At 31.7% G+C, this 15,387-nt stretch overlaps 1 protein-coding gene across 1 annotated transcript; it reads left to right on the forward strand.

Moving 5' to 3' along the window:
- The first annotated feature begins 6,344 nt into the window (after positions 1-6,344).
- LOC101495888 (protein TEEBE-like) lies at positions 6,345-9,277 on the forward strand. Its single transcript, XM_004499856.4, has 3 exons — positions 6,345-6,559; positions 7,177-7,671; positions 8,625-9,277. Exons 1-3 carry the CDS (start codon positions 6,466-6,468, stop codon positions 9,143-9,145), a joined length of 1,110 nt encoding a protein of 369 aa, XP_004499913.1. The 5' UTR covers positions 6,345-6,465; the 3' UTR covers positions 9,146-9,277.
- Positions 9,278-15,387: the final 6,110 nt, after the last annotated feature.

Genomic DNA, 15,387 nt, shown 5'->3' on the forward strand with positions numbered 1-15,387 from the left:
AATTCAAGTGATGTTAATTCCCACAAATAATTCACATTCACATACTTGAAATTCTCATTTTCACAAAGAAGAAGCAATTCTGAATCTTTACATCATATTGTGTTATTATTACTGAATTCTTTATAAAGAATCGAATCTCAAACAAGAGTTGAGACATCTCAGATTCTATCAAAACAATCTCATCATTATTGTAAAAAAACTCAAACTATAAGAGTTTAATTATAGTTTGATTAAATTGTAATGAATTCTATCAAGATAAATAGGTGTTGTATTTACTTTCTGGGTGGAAAGGAATAAGGCTTGAAACAGATTAAGGTCAATATGTGCTAAGTGCTGTAAAATCAAGAAGATTCTTTGTTTTAAACACTTAGTGGAAAATCTCACGGTTGTGAGGACTAGACGTAACCCGAGTTGGGTGAACCAGGATATATCGTTATGTGATATCTCTTCCCTTATCTATTTACTTTCAGTTTGATTGATTAACAGGTTAAAAAAAACTTAAACAGAATTACTGATTTTAACTAACCAAGAACGTTCTTCGTTTTTTGGTTAAAACCAAGAACGTTCTATGTTTTCTGTTTTCACAACCAAGATCAATCTTGAGTTATTTTCTTAAGTTTTTTAACATGAATTTTTAAAAGGTGCATTTACAATTCAAACCCCCCTTTCTTATAAATCGACATTGTATAAGATGAATGCTAAAACCAACTTTAGCATAAAGTTAGATGTCATTTCTAAATAGATTGAAACTTTGATTAAAGCACATATGAACCATCTCACATATTCCACTCCATTGACGATAATGCCCGCAACCCTTGGACCAACCTAACTAAAGAAGCTAACTTTCTCGGTCAAAAGAAAAATGATTGTAGGCCTCGCATGCAAGATTCTTTGGTCATATACATGGAAAATTATGGACATCATTGCATGTGTGTTTTAACAAACTACATGGATAAGTCTAATGAAAGGTTACAATCCATTGAAGATCTAATAAAAGCAGAAAGTAAGTTAGCCTCTTCCAGTGAAGAAGCCAATTATGTCCACAATCTCAATTGCCAAAACGATCCTCATTCAAACACTTATAATGAAGGTTGGAGAAATCACCCAAATTTCTCGTAGGGAGGGCAATAAAATGGACAAAGTTGTAATTCTTATAAGCCACCACATGTGCAAAAGAGGGAGGAGCAGAAACTTGATACTAATGATATGTTGGCTAAATTCGTGGAGAAGACAAATGAAAAATTTGGAGTCTTGAAGGGTCATATCTCAAATATCCTCAATTAGTTATCTTAAAGACCCTCAGGCTCACCTCCTACACAAATTGAGCCTAACCAAAAAGAGCAGAATAAGCATTTCAAGGCGATAACTCTTAGGAGTGATAAAAAGCTAATCAAGAAAATAAGTATGATTGACGTGCACTCGAGAAAAGGAAAGAAACTCCCATAGAAGAAAACACTTCCAAAGATCACAAGAAAGGAAATGAGAAAGATGACCAAGTAAAGGTAAGTGTTCCTTTTTCCCGAAAGACTTAAAATGAGCAACATGATGAGAAATTTGTTAGGTTTTTTTAGATATTTAGGAAATTGCATATCAACATTCCTTTTGTTGAAGTTATTTCTCAAATACCTAAATATGCTAAATTTTTAAAAGAGGTTATTTCTATAATATAAAAAAAAAAAAATAGAAGACTTTGAGACATTTAAGCTTAATGAAGAATGTTATGGTATAGTTTTAAAAAAGTTACCACTTAAGCTTAAGGATCCTGGTAGTTTCATTATCCCTTGTACAATTGGTAACTTCCTTTTTAAAAAGGCATCGTGTGACTTAGGAGCAAGTATAAATTTGATGCCTTTATTTGTGTTTAGAGGACTTGGCTCGCAAGAACCATAACATACAAACATCTCCTTATAGTTAGTTGATAGATCCATAACCCATCATTGCGATATAGTGGAAGATATTTTGGTGAAAGTGGAAAATTTTAGTTTTCCTACAATTTTTGTGGTGTTAGACATGGAAGATGATAAACAAGTTCCAATAATTTTTTTGCAGCTTTTCTTAGCCACAAAAGTTGCCATTATTGAAATTTTTTATTTTGACGTTTGACCTCGTGTAGTGCTCGTGTTGTCATTTTTGTTGGCTTGTTTTACTTGAATTACGTGCTTGAAGTTTATCTTATAATGACACTGTTGTGTTCGATTTTTGAGCAATGTCTAGGGATAAACATGTTGTTAGAGCTAGGTTGAAACTTTTAAACTATGTTTGCTAGGATAAAGATGTTCCTTAGTTTTGACACCATAATTTTTGTGTGTGAATAAGTTTAAGTATCTTGAGATGGATCATAATTAATTAATTTACATCTTTTTCTACAATCAACAATAAATACTATAATGAAAATATTAACTAATTATCACTCTCTTTAAGGGTAAACATGTAAAAACAATAGTAATTACTAATAAATTTAATACTACTAACAATTTTCTTAATTTACGTGATTTTGATCCAATCGGTTCTATATATAGAGACATAGATACTACAAGATACATTAATGATCTTTATTATAAAAGAACCCTAATTAAATGAAGATAATTAAAAGAGTAACTAATTCTCTCTCTTATTAACCGAAGATAATTTTGAGAAGATAATATATACAAGAAAACTACAATTTTGGATTTTTAAATCGTAAACGTCGATCAATTTGAAACTTTAAATTTATAAAATATTAAATTGCTCATTCAAATTATTTAAAGTCAGTTAAAATTCTCTTTCCATCAACTATTTTACAGAGATTTTTGTTTAAATGCGAAAAAATTCAAAACATTTTTAATGTCGTTAAACAATTTAAAAAAAAATCATATTTCGTAAATTGGAAATCCCAAATTAATCGATACTTATAATTTCAAAATACAAAATTATAATTTACTCAAATATATATGGTCCACAAACTTAATACAAAAATAATAGGATCTTACATACAAGACAGGCGTAGTAGTTTTTCAGTGTCATTTTTTTTGTTCTGACGAGTCTTTATTTTTCTTTTGTTAAAAAAAAACATTTAACCTTTATATTATTCTAAATTTAGTAATCTTTATAATAATAAAATAACAAAAGCACTAAATTCTTTTATTTATTACAAATAAAAATATATTTTATTTTATAATAAAATTAACAAAATTGTAAAAATTAAATACAATATACGGTGGTTTACCAAAATACTAACTTTAACAAAAAGAAATACTAGCATTACGAGAACATGGAAATATTTTCCAATGACTTGGGACCCAGTTACCTCTTTTTGAAAAATTAAATAAAAAAGTTGCTTTTTTCAATCCAACAAAATTTCCATATCTGATTTTGTAGGCCAATTAGCACGTGCTAGTGTCTCTTTTCCCACTCCCATAATTATCCTCTACCCATTACTGTACCTATAATTCAAAACTTAGCTCTCCAATGTTCTGGCTCTAACTAGCTAGACCATGTTAAGATAAATTACGTTTACCAACCAAACAACTTTAAGCTGCTAAGTCACTAACCAGATTCATTGCATGGTGCAACAATTAATAACTTAGTTGTTAACGGATTGAATGTTGGATTTCAACAAAAATATTCCATTTCTCTGATCTCTATTGTTAGAAGAGAAAACAATAAAAGAAATCAACTTATTTATTAGTAATTTTTTTTAATGTCTTTCTAAATATAACTTTTTTTAATGCCTTTTTAAATATAATTTTTTTCATGGTTTAACTTTAACAAATCAACTTTTCTATATAAACAAAGATGTAAAATTAATCTTATGTAAACTATAATCTTATGTAAAATGTTAGTATGTTACGAAGATAATAAAAATAAAATAAAATATTTAATGTGTCATCTCTTATTAAGTTTGATTCTTTTAAGATTCAATTTAAAATCAATAATTATATTTCGTAAATATGTCAATTATACTCCATACATTGTTAAATACAAAAAATTGTCTATTTTTTTTAAATTTCCTAAAAATTCTCATACGATAAAAGACAAGAGAAATTGAATTTGAAAAAATAAGTAGCTATAAGTTATGATACAAGTTACCCATTAAAACTAAGTTGATTATGCAAGTGTTTGGTAACATGGTCATACCATAAAAATGCATGGGAAGTCTGATTATGACGTACAACTAAAATATTGAATATTGAACACTTTAAAATTTTATATTTACATTTTATGATTAGAATAAATAGTCGATTTTCTATTACGTACTGAATCTATGATAGCGGCGGCAGTCTATCAAACGCTACCATTCACCGTTAAATATTAAAATTTTAAAATTCTTAAAGTTAGAATTTTGTGATTTTATAAATCCAATTTTAAAATTGGAACAGAACATTCAAAAACATTAACACCAACTTCTACCGATTAAAAACTAACGTTTTCAAACACACACTAAGAAGCAATGAGTTTGTGAGTGGAATTATAATTTGATCTTTACAAAACACTCTTTAACCACAAAAATTTAAATAACAATCTAATTAACATACCGTCCGAACAAAAATTAGTCTCATAACCGGGTTTAAGAGAATTGTTGAAGTGTAAAAGACCTTAAGATACAAGTTTTTTCTAGTGGCATTACCATAGCAATGTTAGTGCCAAATAATCAGAGTAAAAAATTACAGTTAAAGCTGATTATTTTGAAAATATCATTAGTCAATAACTAACAAATTCTAGGAGATTAAAAGTAAAAAATAAAAACCTATTCTAACATGAACTACAAATATGTTTGAGCATTAAATCTTGATTCTTTTTGGCAAATAAGAGCAAACATAATAATATCTAGGTTGAAAGATTATTTTTGGCAAATAAGAGCAAACATAGTGATACTGAACTTTAAATCTTGATTCTAAATGTATCTTTGAATTAATTAATGGGTAAGCGAAAATTACAGCAACATTTGCACTTTTTTTACCCATTTTGAACCTACTAACACTTGCATGTTTTATTATTTTTTAAGAGATGATAAGTTTTAACTAAACTAATAAATGTCATTAGATATTTTGTTCTAAAGTAGAATTTAAAATATATTTGTTCAAAAGTAGAATTTAAAATTTTGCAGTTAAATAAATTATTTATATTAATATTTATCATTATTTTTTAAAACAAAATAAAAATTATATTTTTGTAAAGATAAAAAATAAAAAATATATTATAAAACTTCACACAACTATTAATACTTGAATTTGAATATAAAATATAAAATATAATATTTAATATTAATATCTATAAATTGAACTAAAATTTAAAAATAAATATTTATAATTAAGTAAATATTTAATATAGACAAAAAAAAAGTTTACTATTACAGTAAATTTGTAAAAATAATATCACTTTAAATTATTATAATTTTACAAATAATAATATTTATAACTTTACAAAATCACAATAATCCACCTTTTATATAATGCCAAAAATACACTTAGATATCACATTAGAAAAATATATTATATATCCCCACGTTACATAGAGCTGTAGAAGAACATGAGACCACCTTGACTTGCGTTTGAAAATTACAACCCATGAAAGATTAAAAAATATAACCACCGACGTTATCAAAACAATAAACAAAAATGAGTTAGTGAAACAGGAAATATTAAAAAATTAAATTATATTTATAAAATATAAATAGTTTATCTTTATTTATTGACGGTATAGTTTTTATTTTTTATTTTTCAGAGTTGATACATTATAACCAATTATATAGAAGATTTTAGAGGTAGTAATGACAAGTTAAATATTATTAATAATTTAATAATTATAATTAATTAAGGGTGTTAAAAATATTTATATTGACAGTATATGTAAATTAACTTTAAATATACATTATATTTTTAAATTTAAATTTACTTTACAGAATAAAAATTTACTAAAATTATTTTAGATGCAAAAAAATCAATTTTATATTTTTAAAATTAATAATTTTTTGGTATAAATACCTATTCTTTTTTTTATTCTTCTTAAGAAAATTTGATAGAATAATTAATTATTAATATTTATAAATTAATATTTATATTTTAAAATAAATTAATAATATTATTAAGATATTTAAAAAATAATAATAAATAAATAAATTAAACGTCAATTTATATTTAAGAATTTTTTTTCACAAAAAATGTTCATAATGAAAAAACTGAGGTGGGGTAGTATATGATCTTAAAATAGTTGATAGCATTTTCCTACGGAGAAAAAGGCGGTTAGGAAAAATAAATCAAAACTTTGGACTTGTAGAGACAAAACATGTGCTTTTTCTACGTGATTTATGCTAAGTGCTTTTTTTTGAATAAAATAACTGATTGATTAATGCTGAGTGCTATCCATCATAATTTCCCTAACTCCTTTCTCTCTCCAATATAAAATCCAAAACAATCAGTCTATCTACTTCACTTCCATACTAACCTCTGTTTTCTCATAGCAACAAACAAACCCTTTCAAGTTAAAATGGCATTGGCAGTGACTCTTTTTTCTTCACTCTTTTTAGCTTTGCTTTTTGCATCTTCAGCTTTTGCTTCTCTTCAGCCTAGAATACCAGAAGGTGATACTCACACATTTATATTATTTATTTATTATTATATAACAATAACAATGTACAACATTTTATTTATGTTTTATTTTTTTTATAAGTTAAATCTATGTTAAATGTTTGCCTTTCATATGTATGTTCCTTTGTTGGATACATTTGGCTCACTCAATATTGATGTATTTTATGTTTTATTTTTTGTAAGTTGAATCAATGATACTAATTTATTTTTTCATACATTTTGCCTTTTATTAAAAAAAAATTGATCAATGTTACATTTTAAGTCCTTTTTCAGTTTACTTTGATGTGCTTGTTGGAGTCAATTTATGGGTTTATTTCTTGTAAAAAAAGTTGAGTGGCCTTAAGATCTGTCATTTATATTGAACTTTGAGTTAGTAAGAAAGATAGTGATTGGATCTGATTATTTATGGAGATAATAGCATTAAGTGTATGTTTTTATTGACAGTGAGTTTGGTGAAATTACGGTAATAATGTGATTTTGTGACAATGTGATTTTGTTGAAGTTCTAAAGAGATTATGGTGGACCACCATGATTCTGTCAATCTCATCGTCAATTTAGACATCTACTGAATCTAAAATTTTGATTTTGTGTAAAATTTTTATCTTTGCAGTTTATCTTCAAAATGGAAACTTTGAGGAGAAGCCAAACACAAAATACCTAAAGAACACAAAACTCACTGGAAAATTTTCACTACCAAAATGGGAAATCAATGGTTTCGTCGAGTATGTTTCAGGCGGTCCACAACCAGGAGGCATGTTTTTCTCAGTAACTCATGGAGTTCATGCTGTAAGGCTTGGAAATGAAGCTTCAATTTCACAAACTATAAAAGTCAAACCTGGTCAACGTTATGCTTTAATCCTTGGTGCATCAAGGACTTGTGCACAAGATGAGGTTTTGAGAATCTCTGTGCCACCACAAACTGGTGATGTTCCTTTGCAAACATTGTATAGTCTCAATGGTGATGTTATTGCTTGGGGGTTTAAAGCTACTTCTGATGTTGCTAAAGTGACTTTTCATAACCCTGGTGTTCAAGAAGATCCAGCTTGTGGGCCTCTTCTTGATGCAATTGCTATTAGAGAGTTTTACCCTCCAATGCCTACTAGAGGTAATGAATCATTTCATTATGCTATGTCTATGTTATTCACTTCTAGGATCCAAACATAATTGAATTTAAACAATACTTTGTTTGATTAACAGCTCAATGAAGCACTTATCATATAAGTGTTTATCTATGAAACGCGGGTGCTGACATAGACACGTTGATATCGGTACTAATTTGAGAAAATAAATTAATTGAATATAATCAATTTGTCTAATATCGGTATCAGACACCGACATGTGTCAGTCAATGGGGCACGTCTTATATCTTCTTATATCAGAAGAGTCAGTGCTACAAAGGTGTTTATAGCTAAGCTATTTTATATCAAAAGATAAATAAAGTTGAACAGTGTTTATATATTTGTAAGTTATTTTCATAAGTTATCTTGGAAAACCTATGAAAATAAGTTGAAAATAACTTATTTACATGACATTGGCCTATGCTAGTAGGTGAGCTAAAATAAGTCAAGCCAAACAAGTGCAAACTTGCTAAGGACTAGTTGAGATTAAGAATGTATAAAATCTTGCTAACTAATAGATCTATCAGTTATCTACTACTTGGGTATGTATTGTGGATGTTGTATATTATTGAATTTTCACATGACAATTGCTTACATTTTCAAATGCAGCTTCTAAAAAATCACGGTGCCATTGTGATTTTGTCAAACTCACCGTCCATCCAAACATATAGTTAATTGTGTCTATGTGTTGGTGTATCTGTCCACGTCTGTGTCATTGCATCATAGTCATTTGTTGATGAAACCACTCTATTGAGCGTGTGTCTGGTGACAAACACATATTTGTGTCTGATACCGACACAATATCGGCACATGTAGTCACATTTAATCACTTTCATTTTCTTAAATTATTAACAAGGTCTGAGTGTTAGTATTTGGTGTCCGAGTCTATATCAATGTGTCATACTGATGAAACCACTATATATACCGTCTTTTTTTGCAGCCAATTTGGTGAAAAATCCAAGCTTTGAAGAAGGTCCATTCCCAATTTTCAACACAACAAATGGTGTTTTACTCCCACCACAACAAGAAGATGCCTTCTCACCACTCCCTGGTTGGATTGTTGAATCTCTCAAAGCAGTGAAGTTCATCGACAAAAACCACTTCAATGTCCCATTCGGGCTAGGAGCAGTTGAGCTTGTCTCAGGAAGAGAAAGTGCCATTGCACAAATCATCAGAACAGTTACTAACAAACTCTACAAGATCACACTCTCAGTTGGAGATGCTAAAAATGGTTGTCATGGATCAATGATGGTTGAAGGATTTGCTGCAAAAGAAACTTTTAAAGTTCCTTTTAAGTCTGAAGGGAAAGGTAAATTCATAACTGTGAGTTTCAAGTTCAAAGCTGTTGCACCAAGGACAAGACTCACATTTTACAGCTCTTTCTATCATACTAGGATTGATGATTTTGGTTCTCTTTGTGGTCCTGTTCTTGATCAAGTAATAGTTTCACCTTTGGCTTAAATATGAATTGAGTTATATAGACTTTTACTCTAAGATGTGGTAATTGAGATTTTTGTAAGTCACTTGAGTACTGTCTTTTGTATAATTGCATGAAGACTAAAGATGATAATCTCAACTATTATTTTTGCTTTCCTTGTGAATTTCTCAATTTCTTTGTATTTTGTGTGTGTGTGTGATGTGAGATGTGTGAACCAATAGGTCTTATGGCAATCTTGTTTGAAGAGTAGTCAAATACTAAATGTGGATATTCTCTCAACAAAACTTCGAATTGCGATTTGTAATGTTGTGAGAGGTTAGCTCTTTTCGCTAGAATCAACGGCAAACAGTTTCTTATTATCTTTCAATCATAATATGATAATTAGTTGACTGATTGATGTCCAGCCTTGATACACATTTTAGCCTATGTTTGCATCTTTAGAAAATTACATGACACCGCACAGCCTCATAACAGCTGGTGTTTGTAGTTTCATAAAATCACGTACCACTATCACTGAGACGATAGATTTGCAAAGTCAACGCGGAACCAAACATAGACTTAGCATTGTTAATTACAAAAATAAAATATATTGTGATCGGATGAAATGAAGAAATATAGATAGTATATGAATAACAGAAAACAAAGAGATTGAGAGAAAAGCTTCAGTAAGTTTAAACTGATTTTATTACACTATGATCAATGAAGAAATATAGATAGTATATGAATAACAGAAAACGAAGAGATTGAGAGAAAAGCTTCAGTGAGCTTAAACTGATTTTATTACACTATGTTTAATGAATTATTACAATGGTGTGATCATTTTATATATAAAGATCACTTTTAACAAACTCTAAAATACAACTAAAAAACTCTAAACTGAACTTAACTGACTCTAACTAATTCTAACAGAATACTCTTAGTTGAATCTAGTTGTGTAATCTATATTTTTTAATATTCCCCTTTAGAATTTAAGGGTGGTTTTACTAAGATATGTTTGTCAAACACTTTGAGTTTGTCACGAATTATTACAAATTGGGTGCTAGGAAGAGGCTTTGTTAATACAAAGAAGATGTAACATGAGAAACAATAAGGCTTTTGTTCAACACTTTTTCTCTTACAAAGAAGATGTAAAGTTCTTGTGCTTGGTTCGATGGTGGAGAGTTGGGTTATGTGCAAGAGAGATTGTGCTTAAGTTATCACATAGGATTTGGGGAGTTTTGAACTTGCAATGAAGCTCATTTAACAATGATTGTATCTAAAGAATTTTTGCTGCAAGCTGTGCCAAACTTCTATACTCAGCTTCTGCTATTGATCTTGCTACTAGAGGTTGTTTCTTTGACCACCATGAGATGAGATTAGGACCAAGATACACACAGGCCCCTGAGGTTGACCTGTGATCATCAGGATATGCTGCCCAATCTGCATCACATAAGTCTATTAAAGATGGAGGCTGATGCACAGGTGTTGGCTGGTGCAGAAGACCATGATGTAGTGTGCCACTTAAATAACGCATATTTCTCTTAACTACCTTCCAGTGATCTTCAAGAGGTTGAGCCAAAAACTGACATCCTTTATTAATAGAGAATGATATTTCTGGTCTAGTGAGGGTTACATATTTCTGGGTCTGGCAGCTGGGCAAAACCAAACTTGGACAGTTTACTACTGGACAACATTGGTGTTGGCATTTCCTTTGCATTCCCCATATGTACCTTGGCCATTAAGTCACGTATATATTTGGATTGAGAAAGAAGTAAAGAGCCATTAGGTAAGTGAGTCACCTCAATTCCAAAGAAATAGTCCAAATTTCCTAGTTGTTGAAGTGCAAATTCAGAGTTCAGCTTCTTAATAAGATGCTGAACTTGATTTAGTGAACCCCCAGTAAGAATGATATCATCAACGTAAACAAGAGCCATTAATGTAAATGAGGTGGAATTTAGAATGAAGAGGTTAGGGTCGCATTTACAGGCAGTGAAGCCATACTGAATGAGGGCTCCTCTGAGTATGTGAAACCAGGCCATTGGGGCCTGTTTTAGTCCATACAAGTCTTTGTTGAGCTTACATACCAGACTTTTGTCTTGAACCTCAAAACCTAAGGGTTGCACCATGTATACCTCTTCTTCTAAAACAGCATTTAAAAAGACATTATTTACATCAATTTGCTGAATAGGCCATTTGTTGGAGACTGCAATAATGAACACAATGCGCACAGTGACTGGTTTAACCAGTAGGGAGAACTTTTCAGTAAAGTCAAAACCAGCTTATTGATGAAATCCTTTTGCCACTTACATCCTATTAATTGATCCATCAGGGTTCTCTTTAATTCTAAACACCCACTTACATCCTATAGCTTTACGAATAGGTGGTGGGGGGACTAGGGACCAGATATTGTTCTGAAGAAGTGCAACATAATCAGTTTTCATTGCTGCCAACCACTGTGGGGAAGCAAGTGCTTGCTGAACAGTGGCAGGTTCTAGGCGTGTGAGAAGCAGAGTGGGGTACTGTTTGGTTACTTGGAGAGGTAGCCGTGATGTAGTGGATGGTGCTTGTGATGGACTGAGGGACTGGGAGAATAATTCAGAGTAGGGAAACCTTGTTTCATTGAACAAAACGTCTTTTGATATATATATTCTTCCATCAGAACTAAGACACTTATACCCCTTGTAAGATGAAGACTATCCCGTGAAGACACACTCTTGGGATCTAAAAGAAAGTTTATTGGGATTGTAGGGTCTTAGGAGTGGAAAACAAGCACAACCAAACACTTTAAGATACTTATAGTTTGGATGGGTATGGTGTAGAAGGAAATGGGGAGACACATTGTTGAGAATCAGTGTTGGTAGACGATTGATGAGAAACACAGCTGTAACAAATGCATGATCCCATAATTGGAGATGAATCCTAGCTTGTGCCAGCAGTATGAGACCAGTGTCAACGAGGTGCATGTGTTTTCTCTCAACTAAACCATTTTGATGATGAGTGTGTGGACAGGGGAAGCGATGAAAGATACCTAAATCAGCCAGAATTTGGTGAAGGGACGAAATTCACCCCCTCCATCACTTTGGACAACTTTAATTTTACAATTAAATTGAAATTTGACCATGGATTTGAATTGCTTAAAATGAGCGAGAGTGTCAGATTTCTAGAGTAAGCATCAACGCGTGTAAGAAAATATGTGTATCCTCCATCGGATGTAACAGGGGCAGGACCCCATAAGTCAAAAACCACCAGTTCAAAAGGATTATGATATATGGTGGTAGAGGGAGGAGCAGGCAGACGATGTGCCTTGCCTAGACAACATGCTGAACAAAAGGCAATGGTATCTTTTGTTGGTGTAGTGATATTGCACAACTTTAATGTTGCCTTAAGGGATTCATGATGAGGATGCCCTAAACGAGCATGCCATAAATGATAAGTAGAATTTGAAATTGAAGAACCATGTAAATTGGAAACATTATTATTCATGTGTTTTGTAGTTACAAGATTAATAGGTACAATGTGAAAAGAATTATCACAATAAACATTCGTTTTAGAATTATGATTGTGCAAAACAAAATCTGAGTTGTGCAAAACATAATCTAAGTTAAGTGATTTTTGAAACTTGTAGAGACCATCTGCCTCAACGGTTCCTTTCAGCAAGACTTCAGAAGAAGCCTGTGATTTCACAACACAAAAAGTGGGGTGAAATTCAAAGAAAACTTCATTATCTTGTGCAAACTTACTAACACTAATTAAATTTTTGGTAATAGATGGAACAAGTAAAAGGTTCTTGAGTGTAAGATTGGTGTTAGGATGTGTTGAGCAAGGAAAATGCATGTTGCCTATTGAGTTTATAGACAAACCTTGGCCATTGCATATTAACACATGATTTGATCCAGGGAGTGAAACTGCATCTACCAAGTTGGAAGCATCAGGCGTGACATGATGCGAAGCGCCTAAGTCAGGATACCACCATTGATTGTTGAATCCAAAGTCAGCACCAGTGAGAAGAGCTTGAGGATGAAAGAGACGTGGATTGGCAAGTCTAGGCCTGGGGTAACCAAATTGAGGTTGAGCAGGGGGTCGTTGCTACATCAGGAATGGAGTGGAGGGAGGTGCTCCCCAAGGAGAGTGAATGGATTGATCAGATTCGTAATGACAAAAACAACATATGGAGGCATCGTGATCAGATTTGTGATAGATCTGGCACTGTAAACGACCACCACGACCTCCTCGATCAAAAAGACCATCGCTACGGCCGTTACAACCACCACGAGAGCTATATCCTGGATAATCTGAGTGGTTTTGGTTCGCAATCACATGACTCGTAACTGACGTGAAAAAATTAGGGTTCGGATGCGACGGAGGATTAGTCGTAGAGTTCACAAACGAGGCTAACGACGTTGCTTGAGTGAGATTGCAACGACAACTTCATGAAGCTTCTTGTTTTTCTCAAGGCGCATCTCATGTAACAACTCGAGTTCGTCCAACGAGCACTGAGCTTCTTTCCTTGTAACAACAGCAACTATAGAATCATACTCTTCAGGTAGGGCTTCATGGACTATTTCAATGAGATTACGATGAGGAACCGAATCTCCAATAGAAATTAAGGATTCGTTGATGGTGCGAACACGGAGGATAAATTCATCAATTTTGCGATCTCCCTTGGTGAGACTACGTAACTCAGCTCTGAGTTGACGCGCATTTGTTGCGAGTAAAGTGTGAAAATGGCAATGAGTGTCTTCCCAAACTTGCCACACATAATAACAATTAACAAGCTTCGTGAGAATCGAATCAGAGATTGTTGAGAGAATCCAGGTATAAATAAGTGCATCTTGTTGTTCCCACTCCAAAAATAGAGGATTGAGACGATTTGCAGTGCGATCAAATTCAGTCAAAAATCGTAATGGAGCTAAAGGTTTAATGATCAATTTTTGAAGCTTGTGGCCACGAATTACGCCATCAACTTGTTGTTAACACTTTGTGAAATCTGTTTGACTGGACGTTTTTCTTCGTTCTTGATAAGATTTCTTTTGTGTTTAGTGATCCTTTATACATCAGATATATTTGTTGATGATATTGCTTCAATCTGGAGATTTAATTCTACCAAAACAGCTTGGAGAATGATGATAGTCTGCTGCAGAATGTTTATTGAAAATTCTGGAGATTGATGACCAATTTGGAGACTTAGTCTTGAACATCCTTGAGATTGATAATCAATCTGGAGACTGATCTAATCATTCTGGAGAAAGATGTTTGCTGCTGAAGATCAAGTGTAACAAGTTGGAGAATGTTTATCAATCTGGAGACTGATATTACACTGTTGTCCAGATTGACCAGAATGCTGATAAGAATGTTCATATTTGTCTGGTCTTGCTAATTCGTGATCTTCTCTCTTTGTGATTCGAGTAGTTTCTTTGAATTTGATCATCTCAGTTTGTTCCTTGTCAAGTGCTGATGATATAGATGTAAAATCCAGAGGCTAAAACTTCTTTTAACTAGTGGAGATTGATTGATTTTGCAGTTGTGACGATGATTCTTGAAATTGGAGAACATTCTCCGTTTTCCAGGTTTTGTCAAGAATTTTCTCCTTTCTTGTTTGTTCAGATTTTGCTTTTCATGCTGATTTATTCTTGCTTTACTTTGATCTTATCTTTGATTAATACACTCAAGCACACATGTTAAATACCAAAACACTTAGAATCATAATTAACATTCTTAATTAACTTTTTGTTTGTTTTCATCAAAACATTAAATTGAGATTTTGTCTCAACATTCTCCCCATTTTTTATGATGATAAACATGTTAATTTAGATTTTAATTTTGATTCTAATTTTAATTGTAGAGAGCTTAAAAGCTCCCCCTCATAATATGCTTCGGATTTTTGAACCAACATAAAATCTAAATATAAAATCTAAAATAATTATCCCCCTTTGTCAACACAAAAAGGTTGGGGAATACAAAAGAAATGTATACTACACATAGAAAACAATGAGTAGACTCCAAGTTTTAAGAAAAATAACATTTTCTAAAAAAAACTCCCCCTGAATATTTTGAAATTGATATCCTTCAAAATTCCAAAACACAAGTAAGATAACATGAATGTGAACAAGAGAGAGTGGACGCATATAGGGAAGCAAAAATAAGATGAACGTGACAACATGTCAAATATAATTTTGTCTTTACAAAACACTCTTATGCTAATAAAGTTTGTGTTTTTCAAAACTAACTTTTTGAAATGATCAAAGAGATTTGTTCACATAAAAAAGTGCTTGTAAGGATACAAAGA

The sequence above is a fragment of the Cicer arietinum genome, chromosome 5 (genome assembly GCF_000331145.2).
Source record: "Cicer arietinum cultivar CDC Frontier isolate Library 1 chromosome 5, Cicar.CDCFrontier_v2.0, whole genome shotgun sequence".
Classification (NCBI taxonomy): Eukaryota; Viridiplantae; Streptophyta; class Magnoliopsida; order Fabales; family Fabaceae; genus Cicer; species Cicer arietinum.